The sequence below is a fragment of the Dendropsophus ebraccatus genome, chromosome 3 (genome assembly GCF_027789765.1).
Source record: "Dendropsophus ebraccatus isolate aDenEbr1 chromosome 3, aDenEbr1.pat, whole genome shotgun sequence".
NCBI lineage: Eukaryota > Metazoa > Chordata > Amphibia > Anura > Hylidae > Dendropsophus > Dendropsophus ebraccatus.
The window spans coordinates 36,784,085-36,806,923 of record NC_091456.1 but is presented as its reverse complement, the minus strand read 5'-3'; the positions used below and the strand labels follow the sequence as shown (position 1 = coordinate 36,806,923).

At 43.1% G+C, this 22,839-nt stretch overlaps 2 protein-coding genes across 3 annotated transcripts; one reads left to right on the top strand and one right to left on the bottom strand.

Annotated features, from left to right (window-relative positions):
• Positions 1-70: 70 nt before the first annotated feature.
• Positions 71-17,486, bottom strand: DDX54 (DEAD-box helicase 54). The gene is made up of 19 exons (XM_069961428.1): positions 17,291-17,486; positions 14,611-14,725; positions 8,885-8,955; positions 8,614-8,802; positions 8,449-8,498; positions 7,469-7,510; positions 7,272-7,367; positions 7,064-7,185; positions 6,902-6,963; positions 6,680-6,811; positions 6,373-6,583; positions 5,930-6,292; positions 5,773-5,846; positions 5,483-5,677; positions 4,513-4,655; positions 4,057-4,164; positions 3,853-3,957; positions 2,493-2,587; positions 71-547 (listed from the first exon to the last, which is right to left on the bottom strand). The coding sequence occupies exons 1-19, from the start codon at positions 17,405-17,407 to the stop codon at positions 297-299; spliced, it is 2,541 nt and encodes an 846-aa protein (XP_069817529.1). The 5' UTR covers positions 17,408-17,486; the 3' UTR covers positions 71-296.
• A 105-nt stretch (positions 17,487-17,591) lies between these two features.
• RITA1 (RBPJ interacting and tubulin associated 1) lies at positions 17,592-22,339 on the top strand. 2 transcript variants are annotated; one of them, XM_069964120.1, is made up of 3 exons: positions 17,592-17,755; positions 19,341-19,646; positions 20,977-22,339. In XM_069964120.1, the coding sequence occupies exons 2-3, from the start codon at positions 19,372-19,374 to the stop codon at positions 21,401-21,403; spliced, it is 702 nt and encodes a 233-aa protein (XP_069820221.1). In that variant the 5' UTR covers positions 17,592-17,755; positions 19,341-19,371; the 3' UTR covers positions 21,404-22,339. The 2 variants fall into 2 exon arrangements, with proteins under 2 accessions (XP_069820221.1, XP_069820220.1); XM_069964119.1 differs by having other exon boundaries at positions 17,754-17,844.
• The last annotated feature ends 500 nt before the right edge of the window (positions 22,340-22,839 follow it).

The following is a 22,839-nucleotide window of genomic DNA, read 5'->3' as shown; positions in this document are numbered from 1 at the left end:
ACTTTGTGTTCATTGAACTGGATTTTTGTGATGTCCTAACCATGTGCCATTATCATACCAATCCATAATATTCAGGTACAGATGTATTTAATAAAGTTTATATACATCAAAAAATGATGGCCTTTGTGTTTTTTGATAAGGCCGTCTGTGCTGGGTCTGGCTATGAGCCATAAGACTCTGTACGGGTGTCAGTGTGGTAGTTGCAAAGCAAATCATCACTACTTTCAGCTTCACACAGCAAAGACAACCGTCCATAAAAGTGAAGTTAATCCTACAGCAGTCCATCCAGTGGTCTTCTATCTCTTCATTTTCCCTTTCTTGAAACCACCGCTTTTCCCTCTGCCGAAAGCCGATTTCTTCATGTGGTGCGCCATTTGCTTTGTTTTATTTTTCTGTTTCTTTAATCCGCCCTTTTGTAAGAACATTTGCTTGGCCTTTGCTTTCCTCTCTTTCAGGATCTGCTGTTTATTCCGCAGCTCAGATTTGGCCTTGCCACGGGGCCCAGCAGCTTCAGAACGAGGTGTTCCTTGAGAGCCTCGACGTCCACCTGTCAGGGACAGAAGAGATGAGGATATGGAAAGCACAAAAAAAAAAAAATCTGTCTTCTGTGTCATGTAAACCTAAAAAGATACTCCGGAGGGGAAATTTTTTTTTTTTTTTTTTAAATCAACAGATTTGTAAATTACTTCTATTTAAAGGAAAAGTTTGTTGGATTATATAATCTAGCAGGGGGAAATTGATTATAAGTACTAACTTACCTCTCCCCGTGCCTGCGGCGAGCGGCGCCACTCCTGCACGAGTTGTGATGATGTCATGACTTGGGGGAAAAGGCCTGTCCTGGGTGATGGACTGGTCACTCAGCCAATCAGGGACTGCAGCAGTGTCCCTCCCCAGTAAGTGACTGGCTCACCACAGGCACAGGGAGAGGTAAGTTAGTACTTGTAATCAATTTCCTTCAGGATTTTGTAATCTGCCAGACTTCTTCTTTAACTAAGTCCAGTCTTCCAGTACTTATCAGCTGCTGTATGTCCTGTATGAAGTGCTATATCCTTTCCAGTCTGACACAGTGCTCTCTGTTGCCACTTCTGTTCATGACAGGAACTGTCCAGAGCAGGAGAGGTTTTCTATTGTGAATTGCAACTATTGTGTTGAAGACGCTGGCAAAAGAGATTAGCGAACTTATAGTAAGTTTAGCCAAACCCGAAACTAAATTGCTTAGCCGTTGAATCCCGCTGCCTGGAAAACACGGACAGATAATGGGAAACAACGGCCGAGCTATCAGGTTCAGCTGAACAGACTGTAAGTTTGTTCATTTCTGACAGATACTTCTTTTCGGGTTCAAATTGGTAAGAAGACAATACAGGAATTTTCACTATCATGCATCATGGGGCTGTTAAGGAAATCCTATCATTTAGAAAATCCTGACATGTCAGAAATTTAGATAGCTTAAGGTGTAAGTGTTTAGACCCTGATCGATCTATAAATACTGCCAGGAGAACTGCGCAACTCCCCGCAATCTCCATCCAGCTGTATTCAATGGGCTCAATTTTAAAGTGTCACTGTCGTTAAAACTTTTAAAATCTAAATCAGCAGTAGATGTGATATAAAGCAAGTTTACAATATACATTTTTTTTTTTTTTTTTTAGTTCTCATGGAAAACACAGCACCTCCTGTTTTCTGACTTATTTTCAAAAAACAGGAAACAGTCAGAAAACAGGAAGTCCTGTGTATCCCAGGCCATGTGAGCGCTCACAGAGAGAAGGCAGTCATGTGACTGATGGACACATTGAGACGTGACTCTCTGTACTGGCTGGAATTCCTGTGTTTAGTCTGTTTTTAAACCAGCACAAGTCAGAAAATCTGCCTTCAAGAGACTGGACCTGGATTTCTGGTTTGTTCTGCTTTGATTTACAGCATGATAACAACAAAAATAAGGAATGTATATTGCAAACTTGCTTTATATCACATCTACTGTTTATTTAGATTTTGAAAGTTGTAACAACAGGGACACTTTAAGTCTAGTGGAGCTGAATGGAGGTCGCAGCCAGCTGAGTGTAACTTGCTGAGCACTCGGACCCTGAGCGATCAAAACTTTAGACATGTCAAAAGTTTTTCTAAATGATAGAGACGCTTGAAAGGGGTAGTCTCACCATTAGAACTTAAACTCAATGTGTCCGATCAGTGTCTGACCCCTCTTATGTGAGAAACGGGACCATTCATCCTTTATAAAAGCTGCTGGAAATAGAGAGCAGTCCTACTCTCGGCTATCTATGGCAGCTGCCATAGAAAGTGAATGGAATGGTGGTGAACACACGACCACCAATCTGTGATCGGACACCTATCCTGTTGCTAAGGGATACATTCAACTGATCTAAATAGGCCGCAGTGGGGGTAGATGTGAGGGCAGAAAATCTCAATTATATTTAACCTCCCTGTAATCTTGCAATAAAAGTTTTTGAAACCATAAAGTTATATTGTTTCAAATGACATACCTCTATCCTTTCTGTGTGGTTTTCCTGTCTGTCTCTCTTCTTCCTCTTCAGAATCCTGATCATCAATTTTATATTTCTTCTTCCAATCTGCATATCTACTCAAAGTGAAGGAGCAAAAAACACATTTGGGCATTTCTAAAGATAAGAATTCATGATCTCCTGGGACCCATGGCCTTTGTTGGGTAGGCAATGTAGTAGGAACACTTTGTGAAAGTGTCTGGTCTACATGCCTAACAATGGACATGGTGTCTCAATGATAATCTTTTAAATGATGCGGTCTATAATACCTACAATAGGACCCCTAAATACCTATCTGTCCATAAGCACAGCTCCAAAATATATACCTAACAAAAGAACAACAATGCTGGACAATAATTCCAAATATAACAAAAGTATCTCTTTATTTATTACATAGCACAAATAAGAACAGTTTTATTTAAAAATGCAGGAAGCAAGTACATACACTGGAGGGATGGTGGGCAAACAACAAATTAATTACATGTACAAAAATGCATACGTATCCATATGTGTATATATGGCTATATATATATATATATACACACACACATATGGATACGTATGCACATACGTGTCCATATGTGTGTGTGTGTGTGTATATATATATATATATATATATATATATATATATATATATATATATATATGTATGTATATATATATATATACATACATACATACATACATATACACACACATATGGATACGTATGGCTATATATATATATATATATATATTTTATTATATATATATATATATATATATATATATATATATATATATATATCCATACGTATCCATATATGTGTGTGTGTGTATATATATATATATATATATATATATATACACACACACACACACATATGGATACGTATGCATTTTTTGTACATGTAATTAATTTGTTGTTTGCCCACCATCCCTCCAATGTATGTACTTGCTTCCTGCATTTTTAAATAAAACTGTTCTTATTTGTGCTATGTAATAAATAAAGAGATACTTTTGTTATATTTGGAATTATTGTCCAGCATTGTTGTTCTTTGTTAGGTATATATGATGCGGTCTATGCAGCAGAAATATTCTCCACAGTACGGGACTTAAACACTTCCAGTGAGATGGGACTATGCACCATGGGTTGTAAGACGTCATTCTAGGCCAAGAGTTTGGTCTTTGTTACCTGCACTTTATATGTAAATTACTTCCTCCTATAAAATTCGTGCTTATTTCATTCACTACTACTGTACCGATGTTACAAACCTGTTTTTGAAAAAAATAAATTATATATTACATATACACACACACACACACACACACAAAACAATGTGGATAATATCCAAAAGGATACATGTTAGTTTTATAAGAGCTGCTGATGACCCGGCCACTCTCGGTCTTTATTTTCTTCTTATCCTCTTGTCCTCCTGTTCCAACAAACTTCTTTTTCTTTCTGTCCCTAAAATTGGATTAAACATGATCAGGGCATGTTTTTTTTTTTTTTTATATAACCTTTAAGTATTATAGGAGTGCGCACTAATTCCCTTATAAGACTCACCACTTCATGATGTGCTTAGTCCTCTTGAGATCTTCAGTCTGATCACCCAGCAAATCTAGCACTGCCCCTGCGGCTGCCTGCTCAAAGCTGTTGCCTGCAATGCTGAGTCTGTACAATAAAAATACAAAAATGAATTATGATAAAACTATCCTAGGGAAAAAAAAATATATAAAGGAAAAAAGCAAGTGGAACGATACGCTGCATAGCAAGAGGTACAACTAGCAGGAAGCAACACGTGAAATTAATTTACTGAGAGTAGTAGATGCTGGCAATATATACACACACATATACATACAATAAAATTAACATATATCTATCCTAACATAAGAGGGGAAATACTAAAAGGGCAGACTAGATGGTTCCAGGTGGTCTTTTCTGCTCACAATCTTCTATTTTTCTACTTCTGTTTCCTGAAATGAGAATCCAAAAATCACAAGCCGTTTAATTTGAGCTTACCCTCGCTCACTCTCAAAGTCTCTTGGTCTGTATGGAACATAATATTCTGAATCCTTAGGAACACCTCCCTTCATTTTCTTGCTTCCTTCATTCTCACCTCCATCTTCTCTCTTTCTCTTTCCAAGTACTTGTGAAAAGAATCCCTGGTGGAGAAAGAACATCCTTGTGTAGATGACAGCTTTGGTATGACAGGTCTTAAGAGGATAACACCTTTTTTTTTTTTTCTTCTAAATCCTAACAGTTTCATCTTTATAGTCTCATAACATTCTGACTGGCATTGTAATCAAAGCTGAAATATACAAAACAATTCTTATTTGTCCCAGGATATCAACCATCTATTCTCACAATCATGTCACTGGTATTTAATGGGTACTCAATTGGTTTTAGAGCGTAATATAGATTTGTAAATTAGTCCTTTAGTCCTTTAAAAGGAGAAGTACGGCGAAAATTTTTATTAAAGTATTTAAGTTATAAAAATTACCAATATACACTTATTACGGGAAATGCTTATAAAGTGCTTTTTTCCCTGCACTTACTACTGCATCAAGGCTTCACTTCCTGGATAACATGGTGATGTCACGTCCTGGATAAAATGGTGATGTCACGACCCGACTCCCAGAGCCGTGCGGGCTGTGGCTGCTGGAGAGGATGATGGCAGGGGAATGCTCAGTGTCCCTCCAGTGTCCTGTTTCCCTCAGTGTCCCCCTGCCATCATCCTCTCCAGCAGCCACAGCCCGCACAGCTCTGGGAGTCGGGTCGTGACATCACCATTTTATCCAGGAAGTGACATCACCATGTTATCGAGGAAGTGAAGCCTTGATGCAGTAGTAAGTGCAGGAGAAAAAGCACTTTATAAGCATTTCCTGTAATAAGTGTATACAGGTGATTTATATAACTTTTCGGGGGCAATACAATACTTTAATAAAAATTTTCGCCGGACTTCTCCTTTGAGCTCAGTCTTGTTGGTTACCTCAATGCTTTCTTCTGCACTGTCTTGGCTGGGTGCAGCATTGGTTTTAGCACTAGGTGCACACTGCATTGTAGTCTTCACTTTTTCATCCTGCAACCTCTGAAACTTAGCGATAACGCCTAAATCACGATTGCGTTTTGCTCGCATCACCTCGCTTGCGGTGGTCTTGTTAGTGGCATTTATTTCAAAAATAGTCTAGGGGTACAAAATAAGAAAAATTACATGAGCTACATCTGTGAGGTCACAAGATAAAAGGCCTTATTTAATAATGTAAGTGGAACATCACTAACCGCTTTAGATTTGTAAGATTTGATGCTGTCCACAAATTTCAATCTCTGCATTTCTTCTCCACCAAGACGAGACCCTGAAAAGAATGATGGACGTCAGACAGAGGTTGTACTGAGAAATTGGAGAAAGCGTTACATAAAAACCAATGATAACACTTACAGAAGAGGGGGTGAACACCCAGCTGGTTGTAATTGGCTTCTTTAACTCTCTTTATGGACTCCGGAGCAGGAGCGGACCTGGATTTGCTGTACTGTTTGTATGCATTCTCAGCTACATGGTGAAGGTTTTGCAGCTCCAAAGACCTCTCACGGTCCGTGATAAGCAGAGCATCCTCATCATCTATCAAGCTCTGGGGTACTCGTCCCATGACGCCATCCGTTTCCATTTCTGAACCGGCCTCTGGATCTCCTGCCAGTTTCAATGGCCTTCCAAGGAAGAGGTGAAGATCATATACATATGGCGTTTCATCTGGAGCTACAAGAGAGTACGCTGTGCCACTCCGACCCGCTCTCGCCACTCTGCCTGAGAAGAAAGATCACTAAGTATAGAAAACCTTAAAAACTTAAGTATGTCGTCCTATATTAGGAATCGAGCTATCTTACCGACACGATGGAGGAAAAGCTTCGCCTTAGGTGGGAAATTATAATTTATGACGTTGTCCAACATGGGTATGTCTATACCTCGCGCAGCCACATCGGTAACCAAAAGTGCACGAACCTTCCCGTGCAGAAAGAGGCCAAGATTTATCTTCCTAGCAGTTTGATCAAGAGCACTGTATATGTGGGAACATGGGATACCCTGCATGTCTAGCAACTGTGGGGAAGAGGGAGAAACACAGATAAACTAGATAAATATATTAACTTGATGCTGTCGGTTCTACAATTTGAAGAGTCCGTTTATATCATTTACCTCTCTTAGGTACTCTGCATGGTGTTTCGTAGCCACAAAGATAACGGTTTGCTCCTGAGGCTTCACAATGCAGCGCAGGAGATGAAGGAGCACGGCAGGTTTATCCTCTGCCCGCACATGAAAAAATGACAGCTATCATAGAAGACAAACAATGTGGATGAGTGCACGTAGTATGTAGAACATTTGCTATAGTCTATGCAACTGATTATGACAAGATATTACCGACAACTGATCGCTAAGCTTTGAGTCAACGTCTAATCGGATCAACACCGGCTCAGTGAGGCCTGTTAAAAGAAAATAAAAAAATAAAAATAAAGGAACAAAGAGAGGCAATGTATTGGAATTTGGAGAGAACGAATGCTTGGCTTAAAAGTGGCAGCTCACCGGCCCGAGCAAATTCCAGTAGCATCTTGGGAAGAGTTGCTGAGAAAAGCAAAGTCTGTCGAGTTTCTGGGAGACGAGAAATAATTTCTTGCAACTGCTCTGCAAAGCCCATCTCAAATAGCCTGTCCCAAACATAAGAAGTCAGGCAATGAGTCTACTCCTCAGTAAGGGACCCTTATGAACTTTTACATACACAATGCCAACTTACCTGTCCGCTTCATCAAAAACGACATATTCCACACTACGCAGCTTAAGGTTCATCTCTACAGCTACGTGCATAAGACGTCCAGGTGTGGCGATAATGCTGCAGGACAATAACACATCTATTAGATCCTTGAGCAGCATGCAAAACAACCATGTGAGATGTCAGATTGTTGTAGTCATTGTTACACAATGAAAACTCACATGTCAGGGTTTTCATGGAGAGCAGCGAACTGATCTTCCATCCTGAAATGGAAAAGAAGGGACATTAAATGTATATAGAAGAGCATTAATAGTGGTGTCCCCATCAGGTATACATGATACATCAGCTATAGTGGGGCTCACAGTCTAATATCTAGTGTATACATACATACATACATTCACTTAAAGGCCAGCTTCATGAGAAGCCAGTTACATCAACTACACAAAAGAAAACCCATAATTTCTACTAATATAATAGCGGCAAGTATTATTTTAAGTGGAAGAGTTGACTTAGTTGGTCCTATGAAATTCTTTTGGTGGTCATACAAACTACATTACAGTCAACCAATCAAGTTTTGGAAGAACAAGTTGACCACTTATTGTGCATGGAAGCCTCCAGACTGCCTGACAGCAAAAATTGGGGGAGAAAAGTATTGGATAGTAGGAAAGAAAAGCTGACACCAGGGGAGCTTGGCAGTGTTTTTTCCCCTTTAATGCATGTTTAGCTGAGCAAAGAGTGCATGCATATAAGAGCATTAAAGGGGAACTCCACCCAAGAGAGAGAGAGAGAGACAGTCAACTGTTTGTTGAGGTGTGGGGTCTGAAGGCTGTAAGCCCGAGGGGAAGGCTATAGTGTCATATGTGTCCTCCCTCACTTCAGTGGGTAGTGTCATAATCGCTAACCCAGCCCATTGACATGTGATCCCCGACAAGGAGGGTGGGGGCCAGAAGCAAGAAGCGTGTCGGATTGGACTACTTGTAGCTCATTTTTTGCATAGAGGGGGCAAGTAGGGAGAAATGGCCGCAAAACAGGTAATAACTTGCTGGGGCAATATATGGAGCTATGGGTGGGCTATTTAACAATGCAAAAAAAAGATTTTGGGTGAAATACCCCTTTAAGAGGAATAGCTGTTGTAACAGCTTTCTACAGTGTATGGGTAGCTTTTTTGCGATACTACTACAAAGGAAGGCTGCTAACTTACCGGTCTCCTCCCAAGATAAGGGCAGTCTTCAAGCCGGTAAATTTTCCAAGCTGTTAGAGGAGAAAGTTATTTTAATACATAGAAATGAAGTATTAGCAAAATAAGGCACAGTTAAAAAAAAAAAGGGTGAATAGATAAGCTAGATCCTGTAGCGATGCTACCTACCTCTTTAGTGAATTTGAGTGTCTGCAGGGCAAGCTCTCTGGTAGGTGATAAGATGAGCCCACGGACTCCAGTTTGAGCGCTGTGAGCCTTCAGCTTCTCAAACATTGGGATCAAGAAGCAAGCAGTCTTCCCACTGCCCGTCCTAGCCATAGCGACCACATCTTTGCCATCCAGAATGACTGGGATTACCTAAAAGAATAATACATAATATTAAATTTAGGCATTACAGGAATATCAATGCTATTCCAGAGGCAGATTATGTTACGCTCACCTTTCTCTGAATAGGCGTGGGTACCTTGTAACCTTTCTTCATCACTCCTTTAAAGACAGGATAGCTAAGACCTAAGCGTGAGAAGAGAGAATGGAATAAATGGCCATAACTTACAAAGTAAGGACACAATCAGGACAGGGTTTTATCTGCAAAAATATGTTAAGGGTAAATTCACACGGGCGGATCCGCCGAGAGTCTCACGCACGAAATCTGCAGCTAATCCGCAATACAAATATTATTCTTATTATTATTAATACATGTATTGCGGATTAGCTGCAGATTTCATGCGTGAGACTCCCGGTGGATCCACTCGTGTGAATTTACCCTAAGGAGTTTATTCAGGCTTAAAAAAAAAAAAAAAAGCACCACTCTTGTTTTTAGTTTGTGTGTGGTATTGCAGCTTAGATCCATTGAAGTGACTGAAGCTCAGCTGTAATACCACGCGCAACCTGACAACAGGGGGTGGTGCTGTTTTTGAAAGAATGCAGCTACATTGTTCTAACCATGGGTAACCTCTTTATTGGCTAAATGTTAACTATAATGAACTTGATTCAAAAACCACAAGTTCACACAATGTAACTGGTAACCAGATAGTTTTAGGACATGCTGCAGAGGATAGAGGGGGGAGATGCAACAGCATGTTAGGTGGCTGGGTTGCCAAGGCAACTGATACCCAGTGATTGTCGTGCAAGTGTGCTTTTCTATTTAATAGGATCCATGATCGATACTCACTGAGCATTGAACTCATGCGAGACAGTGGAAGTGTGTGTCCTGACAACCCCATAGGGCTATTGGGCAAACAAGTGTTCAGCCAAAAGCTGAACATAAGTCAGACAGATAGTATAAGGCCTGCAACAGGGCATCTACACTTATTACCATGCATGGTCCTGGGTTGGGAAGACCAAACATAATATCAAATGAAAACAGACAGACACTCATTAACCCCATAAGGACAGAGCCTGAAATGGCCTTAATGACAGAGACAAATTTTATGAATATGACCTGTGTCACTTTATTCATTAATCACTTCGGGATGCTTTTACCTATCCGGCTAATTCTGAGATTGTTTTCTCGTGACATATTGTACTTTACATTTCTGGAAAATTGGAGTCGATACTCATAATGAATCTTTATGAAAAAAACCCAAATAGCGTGAAAAAATGTGAAAAAAGGCATTTTTCCAACTTTGAAACTTTTTTGCTTATACAGAAAGTGGTTATACCACATAAATTATATATTAAATAGCATTAGCAACATGTCTACTTTATGTTGGCGGCATTTATTAAACGATCTTTCATTTTTTTAGACAATAGGGAGCTTAAAACATTAGCAGCAAATTTCCAAATTTTCAGTAAAATTTCAAAATCAGATATTTTTAGGGACCTGTTCATGTTTAAAGTGTATTTGAGGGGCCTGTATGTTAGAAAGCCCCACAAAGCACCCCATTTCAGAAACTGCACCCCCACACTCTGCAAAAGCATATCCAGAAAGTTTTTTAACCCTTTAGGGGAGTCACAGAAATAAAGGCTAAGTGTGTAAGAAATTAGAAAATTTTAATTTTCTGTGCAGAGATTTTATTGTAATCCAATATTTTTCATAATTATAAACCTATTACCAGAGAAATGCACCCCAATATTGATTGCTCCGTTTCTGCAGTTTATAGAAATACCCCATATGTGGCCCTATTGCGCTATTTGACGCAACCACAAGCCTCAGATATAAAAGGAGCGCCTAGTGAATTTCAACGCCTCCATTATTTGGTCATTTTTGACCGTACCACTTCAGGTTGGCAGAGGCTCTGGGGTGCCAAAACCTAAAAAACACCCCTAAAGGGACACCATTTAGAAAACTACACCCCTCAAGGAATGTAACAAGGGGTGCGGTGAGCATCTGGACCCCACAGGTGCTTCACAGATTTTCCGAACAATATGACGTGAAAAAAGAAAAAAAAATTTTTTACACTAAAACGTTGTTCTAGCCTTCAATTTTTCATTTTCTTAAAGGGATAAGAGGAAAAAAAAAAAAAGACACAAAATGTGTAGCGCAGTTTCTCCCGAGTACGGAAATACCCCACATGTGGACATAAAGTGCCAAGCGGGCGCAGGACGAGCCTCCAAAGGGAAGAAGCGCCAATTGGCTTTTGCAAGCTGAATTTCACTGGAAAGGATTTCAAGGGCCATGTCGCATTTACAGAGCCCTCGTGCTGCCAAGACACTGGAAACCCCCCACAAGTGACCCCATTCTGGAAACTATACCCCTCAAGGAATCTAACAAGGGGTTCAGTGAGCATATGGACCCCACTGGTGACGGGCACAAATGTGGAACAATGTGACGTGAAAGGGAATATTTTCATTTTTTCACTTTCATGGCACAAATGTGCCCGTCATCAAGGGGTCAATATCCTCACTGCACCCCTTGTTAGATTCCTTGAGGGGTGTAGTTTCCAGAATGGGGTCACTTGTTGGGGGTTTCCAGTGTTTTGGCAGCACGAGGGCTCTGTAAATGCGACATGGCGTTCATCAACCATTCTAGCCAAATCCAACCTCCAAAATCCAAATGGCGCTCCTTTCCTTCGGAGGCTTGCCCTGCGCCCACATGGCGCTTTATGTCCACATGTGGGGTATTTACGGACTCAGGGGGAATTGCTCTACACATTGTTTTTTTTTCCTCTTTTAACCCCTTGTAAAAATGATAAATTCAAGGCTAAACCAACATTATAGTGTAAAAAATGTAATATTTCATTTTCACGCCACATTGTTCCACATTTGTGCCCGTCACCAGTGGGGTCCATATGCTCACTACACCCCTTGTTACATTCCTTGAGGGGTGTAGTTTCCATAATGGTGTCACTTGTGGGGGGTTTCAACTGTCTTGGCAACACAGGGGCCTTTTGAATGCAACATGGCCCCTCGAAATCCATTCCATCCAAATCCAGCCTCAAAAAGCCAAATGGTGCTCCTTCCCTTTGGAGGCTTACCCTGCACCCGCATGGCGCTTTATGTCCACATGTGGGGTATTTCCGTACTCAGGTGAAATTGCGCTACACATTTAGTGTTTTTTTTTTATCTTTTAGCCCCTTGTGAAAATGAAAACAAATCATGACAAGATTAATGATTTAGAGTAAAAATTTTACAAAAATTACACTAAATGTTGGTCTAGCCTTGATTTTTTCCATTTCCACAAGGGGATAAAAAAGAAAATGAACACAAAACGTGTAGGGTAGTTTCCCCTGAGTACAAAAATACCCCACATGTGGGCATAATGTGTCATATGGGCACAGGGCAAGCCACCAAAGGGACAGAGCGCCATTTAGAGGCTGGAATGGAGGATGGAGGCCATGTCGCAATTACAAAGCTCCTGTGCTGCCAGGACAGTAGAAACCCCCGACAAGTGACCCCATTCTGGAAACTACACCCCATAAGGAATCTAACAAGGGGTGCAGTGAGCATATGGACCCCACTGGTGACGGGCACTTACGTAGAACATGTGCCGAGAAAATAAAAAATACCATTTTTTTTCATTTTCACGTCCCAAATGTGGCCGTCACCAGGGGGCCATATCCCCGCTGCCCCCCTTGTTAGATTTTTCTTGTTAGAAAAATTCCTTCCCGACTCCATAATGGCGATCAGAATAATCCCCGGATCAACGTGACCTCTGAAATAGGAATAAGGGACAGCATTTAGATAATGTAGAACCCCAATGACGTGTGGTACGCCTTGAAGCGATCCAGTATGCAGAGGCCGGGGGGATCAGGACAGGTGTCACACTGGAAAATGGTGTCCTTCCTGATCCCCCTGTTACGCCACACTCTGCACTTCTTCTGTGGTCTCCCGTTCTCCAGTGTGGGGGACGTCACCTGGAGAATGTTGTCCTGGTGCGATACGGGGTCCTTCATATCCAGAAGCGCTGGGTCCGCTCCATGGCTGCTAAATATTAGGACGCTATTACTACTTCTGATATGTTCGGATCGTGCCGCAAGCTACAGTAGCTCGGGCAGCGAGGGACCGAAACAGGGGGTGCTGGTACAAAAGTTATCCCCGTACAGGTGGTAACCTTTATCCAGCAGTGGGAAGATCAGTTCCCGGACGATCTTCCCACTTGTTCCGAGGATGGGGGGGAGGGGGCATCTGGGGCTGGATTGGGGTGTCCCTTCCTACATACACTCTAAGGGTACGTGCACACTGCGGAAGCGCGACAGATAACCCTTCGTGCATTCCACAGCTGGCACCCACCGGCGGAGTGATGCAGGCGCACGTCTCCATCCGTGTCATAGACTCCATTCTATGCACGGGCAGATTCCGCTCTCCGTCGAACGTGTTCATTCTTTGGATGGACGATGGAATCCGCCCATGCATAGATTGGAGTCTATGACACGGGTGGAGACACGCGCCCGCATAAGTCCGCCGGCGGGTGCCAGCTGCGGAATGCACGAAGGGTTATCCTTCGCCATTCCGCAGTGTGCACGTACCCTAAATCTGTAAGTGTACCCTGAGGTACTCTCACAGAGTTTGTAGAATTTCATACCGTCATCTCTTATTGGGACGGTACTGGCGGAAAAGACGTGTCTGGGGGGCAGCGTACGCTATGCTACCCCCAGACACGTCACTGGATGATGAGGATGATGAGGATGAATGGAGGAAAGAAGGATCCCCCCATTCATCCTGACTGGCTGTTTCGGTGTCGGAGGCAATAATAACGTATCCCTCTGACGCCGAAAACACCCTGGGGGCCATCTTTATACGGGCATTGGTATATGGGGTATGTAGTGGTTTAGTGTCAAACTTTATTTAATGTAGTGTGGTGTAATGTAGTGTTTTTTACGTGTTTTTTTTACAGTAAGTATAAAAAAAAACCTACGCCAACAAAGGAGTTGCTGATAAATGCCGCACTTATGTGCGGCACTTATCAGCAGACCGTGGCAGTAGAATATAGAAAAAAAAACACCCTACGCCAAAAAGGAGGAGTTGCTGATTAGCAGCGCACTTTCGTGCGATGCTGATCAACACTCAGCGGCGATAGGGTGCGGAAAATAGAAAAAAAAAATTTGGAAAAAAAAAAAAAAAAAAAAAAACTTTTTCTACATTCTGAACATCCCTGTAGCTGCTGATAAGTGTATTACACATATCAGCCGCTAGAGGGCAGCAGAGTGCAAAATCCGGAAAAAGACGAGGCTGGAGCCGAAAAAAGCCGATGGGGACCGCCGGAAATAGCCGAAGACCCGACGGAAAGACGGAGGACGTCGCAAACCCGGAAGACGCCGATCAGGACCCCGGGACAGGTGAGTAATGTACAAATACCTGCTCTGGACCTCTCAGCTACCTAGCTGAGGGGTCCAGAGCAGGTATTTACTATTTTTGTGGACTCTGTGGAATCGTTCACGGCGATCGGGCCGGTGGCACCGTGACCACCATTACTTTTTACAGTAATGGCGGTCGGTGCCGTCCTCGGACAGCACCGACCGCCATTTTTTCCGATCGCCGCTATTGGCTAATCTGGATTGATCAGCCAATAGCGGCGATCGTAAGCACGGGGGGTGTTAACCACCCCCCGTGCCGAGAAGCTAAGATGGCCTGCTATGATTTATAGCAGGCCATCTTCACCGATCGGGGAAACATCAGGCGTAAATTTACGCCCTGATGCGTTAAGTACCAGGGCGCAAATATACGCCCGATGTCGTTAAGGGGTTAAGCATAGACCTGGGCTCCCTATACGAAGCCATGACATACCCATAGACTGAAAACCTCCAGATTTCTTTTTCTTCTTGTTTTGCGCTCTGACCAGCTGTCTAGTATCCAGTTCAGTGTCTGATCCAGCTTCTGCTGCTGGGAATGATGGGAGATGCTGCAGGAGGAAAATAACAATAAATTATTCAATTACAGCTAAAGAAAAAAATACAATGTTTAATGGCTGGATATTCTGGTTTGATGAAACATCCCTCAAACAAATTAAAGGAAATTGCTTTCTTAATGGCAGATCAAGTAGAGAAAAATAATATGGAATCAAAGTATACAGAATCAAATAGAAAACAACATTTCTAAACCAGCTACCTGCAGAAATTTTTTGCAGGGATGCACAACAATAATTCTTTAAAAAAGGCAGAACTCCTTGTGGATTGTGGATGACATTGGAAATGCTGCCATTTACAGTATGTATAAACTATATAGATGGGTGAGATCAATGCGGTACTGCCCATTTATAAACTAACATTCATGGCTGTGGATACCTAACTGGTTTCTTAAAATTTGGGGCTGCTGGGTTGATAGCTGAGATACAACACCTGGGACCATGGACCACTAAAGCGTCACTGTCGTTTTGCAAAACTTTTGACATGGCACAGAAAAAAGTTTTGATTGTTCCGATTGGGAGGGGACCACGTTGCAGCGCATTCTTTCCCCGCTCTGTGTCAATCAGTTGGGCTTCTTAGAGCTCCATTATAATCCCAACTGATCACATGACCGCTGAGGACTGCTGATCCCGATCAGTACGGGTCTGAACAGTCAGACCCGGAACGATCAAAACTTTTGACATGTCTCCATGACATGTCAAACGTTTAGCAAAACGACAGTGACACTTTAAGGTAGTTATCAGGGCCTAAAGAAGTGATGGCCTATCCTAAAAATAGACCATCAATGTTATTTCAGCAGGGCTGACCCCTGGGGCACCTGTGGTTAAGCCAAATGAAGGCTGTGACTCTTGTACATGGATTGTGCGAACCTTTAAACAGTATCGGAGCTCCCAACATCATAATTAATCAGGATGCTGGGAGGAGCTCCAGTCCGCAGAACACTGTCCATGTACGTCTGTGTGCATTAGCCCTTTCTCGTCCCTCCTATAACTGACCCTGCTTAGGACTCAGCTTCCAGGTGTCAATCATGCAGACAGAGGGAGAGAGGAGACGTTCCAGCTTCCATCTATTCTGGAGTTTGGAAAAGCCTCTTTGACTTCTTGTACCAGAGAATAAAAGTATGTCTCTATCTTCTGGAAGCACAGACAGATACATGAAAGGCAGAGATGATTGAATCGGACCGAGGTTTGGCTTCGTACAAACCCGAATCATCGACATTTAACTCTCGCTGTCTTTCCGTTCCATGGGTAAGGTGGAGACAGCCCGAGTCCCGCCTCTCCACTCTGCACCTTCCCCCACAGAACGGGAAGACAGAGGGAGTAAAATGAAAATGGTTTGGGTTTGTACGAAGCCAAACGACTGCCAGGTTCGCTCATATGTAATGAAATGTAATGTGTGTCTTCTTGACCCAACAGCTATCTAACAGTGTCAGCAGTTTGGAACATGATTGACAGCTGACAGATTCCCTTTAACTTTTCAGCAGCCATGAAGTTTACTTTCCTCTTCTTATTTATGGGTTGAGGTTTCATCTTTACAAACCCTCTTTGGGGAGTGTCCTTTTTAACAGCAACAATGACACTGATGCCAAATGCTTTTATTCCAATTCATTTTAAAGGGAACCCATCAGCCCAATTTGGCTGATATGGTTCCCTGGAGTACTGTATACAGCTCCTGCAGCACATACCGGCCGCGGCTGCAGCAGGAGCTTTATACTGGGGAAAAATGACTTTTATTCCCCTGGCTCGTGACAGATACAGGCGGGGAAATAATCATCTGGACGGCTCCCTGCCCGTGTCTAGTCACAGTGCTCTGCGGGAATGATTGACAGGCAGAGAGGTCCGTTACTGGCCTCTCTGCCTGTCAATCATCCCTAGAATCGCGCTGACAGGCAGAGCGCTGTGACTAGACACGGGCAGGGAGCCGCCCAGATGACTACTTCCCCGCCCGTGTCTGTCACGAGCCAGGGGAATAAAAGTCATTTTTCCCCAGTATAAAGCTCCTGCTGCAGCCGCAGCCGGTATGTGCCGCAGGAGCTGTATACAGTACTCCAGGGAACCATATCAGCCCAATTGGTTCCCTTTAAAGCCGTGCTCCTCATATGGTTATATATATATATATACACACACACACACACACACACACACACACACACACACAGGTGCATGATAAAGGGCAGCACAGAACACTAGAAATGTACTGGGAGGGATGGAAAGTCCTAGCAGATGTGTGGATTCTGGATCAGCTGGGGATTCCAGCACATTACAGTTTGGGGGGCATACACTGACAACACCAGAGATGTAACCACTAGGTCAGACATGAGGAGTGAGGACTCTGCCCAAGAGCTTACAGTCTATTTACAGTCTCATAGACACGTGACCAGCTGCTGGCATCACTTCATACACATGTACGGCAGCCATACACCAAGACTGTGATCCCCAACCTGTGGCTGTCCAGCTGCTGATGCTGCCTGCCAGGGAATTCTGGGATTTGTAGTTCTGCAACAGCTGGACAACCACATTTTTGAGGGGGGGATCACTGACCTATGACCCTGACTGTCTCACCACTTCATCCTGCTCCGGGACCCCAGCGCTGACATCAAACTCGGCAGTGTCGCTGTCCTCTCCGGCCCTGTCCTGCGGCTTCCTGCCCCGGGCTGCTTTGCGTTTCTTCTGAGCCATGTCCCTGAAGTTCTAAAGCGAGACCCCAACCTCTCAGGAACCCCTCACACACGTGTCCCCCACACACCCGGAAGCGGCTCGCCGTCACTTCCTGGATTGTACCATTACGCCGCACGGGGGTGTTACTATTTTTTTTTTTTTTTTTTTTTTTCTGTCATCCCGTTTGTGTGTAAACACGCTTTCCAGTGTACGCGCGGCCCACTACCTGCAGCCTATAGTGAGACCCGGGTACTGGATAGGTATAGGAGCCGTATAGGGGGAGATGGTAGAGTGAGACGCCTCCTACATAGTGGTATGGTCCGAGGCTATGGTTGTTATAGTATTGCCATGGGAGCTGGAGAGGTGAAGGTGAGTGCTGTCTGTCAGAGAAGCCCAGTAACCATGGTGTACAGGATTATAGTCCTGCATGGCGTATAACGTTATCACTCCCAACCCAGGTCTGTATATTAGGCTCTGTTCACACTGTGTTGTTTCTTTCTGTGGGTAGGTGAGCCAAAGGCTGTGACTGTATATACCTCCAATGGCTGTGACTGTATACACCTCCAAAGGCTGTGTGACTGTATACACCTCCAAAGGCTGTGACTGTATACACCTCCAAAGCCTGTGACTGTATACACCTCCAAAGGCTGTGACTGTATATACCTCCAATGGCTGTGACTGTATATACCTCCAAAGGCTGTGACTGTATACACCCCAAAGGCTGTGTGACTGTATACACCTCCAAAGGCTGTGACTGTATATACCCCCAAAGCCTGTGACTGTATACACCTCCAAAGGCTGTGACTGTATATACCTCCAATGGCTGTGACTGTATATACCTCCAAAGGCTGTGACTGTATACACCCCAAAGGCTGTGACTGTATACACCTCCAAAGCCTGTGACTGTATACACCTCCAAAGGCTGTGACTGTATACACCTCCAAAGGCTGTGACTGTATATACCTCCAAAGGCTGTGACTGTATATACCTCCAAAGGCTGTGTGACTGTATACACCTCCAAAGCCTGTGACTGTATACACCTCCAAAGCCTGTGACTGTATACACCTCCAAAGGCTGTGACTGTATATACCTTCAAAGGCAGTGACTGTATACACCTCCAATGGCTGTGACTGTATACACCTCCAAAGGCAGTGACTGTATATCACTGTATAGGCATGCAGAACATAGGACCCTATAGTAGAAACTGTATGGCACAGGTGTCAAACTCACAACCCTTCAGTTGTCGCAAAACTACAATTCCCATCATGCCTGGACAGCCAAAGCTAAAGCTTTGGCTGTCCAGGCATGATGGGAATTGTAGTTTTGCAACAGCTGGGAGTCTGTGAGTTTGACACCCTCACTCTATAGAATTGTATAGTCTGATATGCTACAATATACAGCCATAAAGCATTGTATATACCGGGTGAATACGGTCATGGATGCGGTAGGAAACAAGAGTTGCAAACAAGAGTTAAGAGCAGGGGTAGGGCATCTTGGCTCTCCAGCTGTTGCAAAACTACAACTCCCATCATGCCTTGACAGCCAAAGCTTTAGCTTTGGCTGTCCAGGCATGATGGGAGTTGTAGTTTTGCAACAGCTGGAGAGCCAAGGTTCCCTACCCTTGTTTTATAGTCTAGGCAGGTGCTTGTATTTCCCATAAAGTACCAATGCACAGAACTCTGTATTGTTCCGTTCTTCCTGGAAATGTATGACCAAACTGACAACTGGGCGTTACCATTCACCATTTTATTCATGTTCCCATTTATGCCAATAGGGCATGTCTGTACAGCGAGTTGTAGGGACACGCCCGGCTGTCACTTCATTCCTCCAGTAGGATGTCACCATTCCCTTCTCAGAGGAGCCCGTCCCTGCACCTTCACACCCGCCGCCATTTGAAGATGTTGTTACTGTAACATTTTCTGATCATAAATCAAAATCTATATTTTCCTTTCAGCTTTCTAGCCCATGATCTCCCTGATGTAGACATGTCACTGGATCTCTCCATAACTGGACAACGCACATCATTGCCACCGAGGAAGACTAGAAGCGCCTACAGATTTAAAGCCTCTGACTCCTTTGTCGATGAGACCCTGTTTGGCAGTTCTGGGGGTAAAGTAGACCCAGCTCTTCAGTGGACCATAGGAACGTCTGTCCGAGAATCACCAGGGGGACCAGAAGAGAACAAGAATAGAGCGAGCAGTACCACTGCCAGGGCTGCCTGCTCTCCTGTGGGGACTCCTCGCAAGAAAACACAGTATAAGTAAGAATGACTCCAGACTCTGTCACTGCTAATTCACATGTAATACTTGGGTTTGTCTGAGGAACAGGCGATGGCTGATGAAGTCTTCTGCTCCTGGCGCTCCATTTTCTGTTGATCCATGCCTTGGAAGTAAGCCTTCTAAGACATAGAGGGGCCAGGTGTATATCCTGATCTGCACGCACATGTTGTCCAATAGCTGCAACATCATACAGCTATTGGACACCCCCTGGAAGTCAATCAACTGTATATCAATTATGCAGGGTGGGGTGTGGGAGGGAGGAAGCGCTGCAGCAGCTGCATCCCCAATTTGACTCTTTAACTGCTAACAAAAAAGACACAAAACTTTACAAACAGCAATCGGCAAAACTAAGGGCCCTATTCCAGGGGACGATTATCGTTCGCATAATCATTAACGATAAACGATCTTAGACGACCGCTACTGCAAACGACCTGAAATCGTACACCCATTTACACGGAACGATTGTCGGTACTTATGATCGTTCTTGCGGTCGTCTTGTCTTCGCTATTGTGTTTGTCGCTACTGCTAACAACCGAATGACGTCTTATTCCATGCGAACAATGATAAAAATAGGTCCAGGTCTTATTAAGCGATCAACAATTTTTCGTTCGTCATTTAATCGTTTAAGGCTATTCAACAGAACGATTATTGTTTTGTTCCAAACAATTTAACGATTATCCGAACGATAATCATCCCGTGGAATAGGGCCCTAAAGGTATGGTGGTTACAGGGGCTGTTCAGTCCTAAGACTAGACTAAGAGTATAAATGTGGGTCTTGTGCATAGCATACACTTATATGTAAGTGTTTGGAAATACTGTGCTGATCAACAGGTTGTAAGATGTGGAAAATAGCTTATTCTAGAATTAGGGTAACATGCAGGAACTTCTGTCATTCTACCCAGAGAAAGTACATATAGTATGAGTTATATAAAGTCTGCAAATAGCTATAAATGTACTATATTGCAGAGGCACAGATATTAGATAGTGCTAATCATTAGAAATGAGCGAACCTCGACCGCACTCTGGTTCGTCTGAACTCTACACTCTGCATTTGATTACTGGTGGCCAAAGAAGTTGGATGCAGTCCTAGGGAGTCCTGGAAGCCATGGGATGTATCCATGTTTTCCAGGACTCCTTAGAGCTGACCCAATGTCTTCAGCCACCGGTAATCAAATGCAGAGTGTTTGGGTTTGGAGGAACATAAACGTGCTCGAGGTTTGCTCATCTCTCCTTATCATGTTATTCAGGCTCAAGCTATTAATGTAGATGTGATAATTAATATTCACTCTTATTTTCTCTTTCATTGTTCAGAGTTAAAAGTCGCAGTCCCTCTTATTGTGATGAATCTCTTTTTGGACCAAAAGTAGAAGACTGTGGTTGGGAAGCACCATGGGTTAAAAAAGAAGATTCAGTCCGCATTCGTCCCCTTCTTTGGAGCCCACCTCCAACACTGCGGCCCCACAGCTCCAAGACAAATACCAACCAGATCCCTGTTCGAGCTGTTCACCCTTCTAATGACAGAAACGGTACACCTGGGATACATAAAGGAAAAGGGAACTTTTGGAAGACTCCAGAAAGTGACTCTGATTCAGGTGGAAGCCCTTCTGTGGGTGATCCACCAGCTAGTGCCAAGGCTTACTGGAGCTCACCTAGAAAGGACAGTGCTCGTTCAGCAAGCTGCTCAGGAAGACTGACGGCAAGGAGAGGATCTTTTACAGACAGACCACCATGGAAATAATCAGTGCCTTAAGTTCACAAATACAGTTTGGTGTTGAATGTGTATGTGAAGAGCTATTTTATGAAAAGCTGGTGTTATGTACAACAACAAATCATGTCCAGAGCTTAGTTGTAGGTCAGGATTGAGCAGAATGGTCAATGTTAGATAAAGGTTTTGTATGATGTGCCTGTAAAATCTGTACCTTTATAGTCTACAAAAATGACTACGGTGAAGTTTGCAATGATTGGAGATTTAGCTGTATACAACTTTGAAATGTTAGTTTAGCCCCTTGGATGCCACAGTCTAATTGTAATTGCAGCATATAAGTGGTTTCCAGGCATCTGCCACCTGGGCCACAAAATCGCTGGGACACAGATGGGTTTTCATGGTCTGCAAGGGTCCTAATGAAGTATGCCATGTATTTACGCCTAATTGGGTCGGATAGGTCACTTGTCAGCATCATGTTTGCAGGATAATACACTGAACTACACTAGTAGTGCAATGTATTATATGAGTGATGTGGTGTTTGTCAAAGAAGCCTTGTGTCACTAATAAGAAAAAAAGTTTTGCTAAGTTTATTATATGAAAAAATCCCCCCTCTCCATCCAGCAAAACCTAAAAATACACATTTATAGAATATTATTTTTGTATGAAACATAAAAAGTTATAAAAATACACATATTTGGTATTGCCACATCCATATAGTCCTGAGCAATAAAATTGTTTCAAGAATTCATATGTTCTTCAAAACTCAATCCTCAAAAAACAAGCTGTCATATGGTTATATTGACAGAAAAATAAAAAAAAAAGTTATTGATATTGAAAAAAAAGAAAATTATCTGGTCGTTAGGGTTAATGAAGGTCAACCCTATTTACAGTCCGAGTGTTATCTAGATAAAACCGTCCCTTCACTAAAAAGCTGGCAGTGCCTTAAGGCTGTATTACACAACACAATAATGAGGGGGAAGCGAGCGCTGACCTGACAGGTCAGCGCTCGCTTCCCCCCTTTCCCTGCTTGCTTCCTGTGCTATTACACACACAGATAGTGGAAGGGACCACGGGGAGCTGCGGGAGGGGCGGCCCAGATGATCCTTTGATCGTCTAGGCAGCCCATTGAAGTCTGTGGCAGTCTGCTGCCACCACTTCTATTACACAGCGAGCGACTGTCGCTGACGTGATCCATTGAAAAACCATGATCTGTCGTCTGATCGTGATCTTTTAATATGCACTGTCACACCAAACGATTATCGATAATAGTTTTGTGTGATAGGGCCTTTATACTGTTGTTGTGAATGCCTGTGCTTTATTCAACCAGTATAGTAGGCTGGTGTGTGTCTTTCATTTACTCGTTACATTGTTTTCTGACATATTTTCTGCCTTACAAGATATTTGCGGTTTCTGCAATACTTGGATTTCCAATAAACATTATCAGTTTCTGTATTTTTTTTTTTATTTCT

What these genes read in the sequence shown, in the direction of transcription:
- RITA1 (XM_069964120.1), top strand. Translation starts at nt 19,372, where the DNA reads ATGTCACTGGATCTCTCCATAACTGGACAACGCACATCATTGCCACCG. An exon ending in CGCAAGAAAACACAGTATAA is followed by an intron (nt 19,647 to 20,976) that starts GTAAGAATGACT and finishes TTCATTGTTCAG; the next exon opens with AGTTAAAAGTCGCAGTCCCT.
- DDX54 (XM_069961428.1), bottom strand. Translation starts at nt 17,407, where the DNA reads ATGGCTCAGAAGAAACGCAAAGCAGCCCGGGGCAGGAAGCCGCAGGAC. An exon ending in GCTTTTCCTCCATCGTGTCG is followed by an intron (nt 6,293 to 6,372) that starts GTAAGATAGCTC and finishes CTTTCTTCTCAG; the next exon opens with GCAGAGTGGCGAGAGCGGGT. An exon ending in GGGTGTTCACCCCCTCTTCT is followed by an intron (nt 5,847 to 5,929) that starts GTAAGTGTTATC and finishes CATTCTTTTCAG; the next exon opens with GGTCTCGTCTTGGTGGAGAA.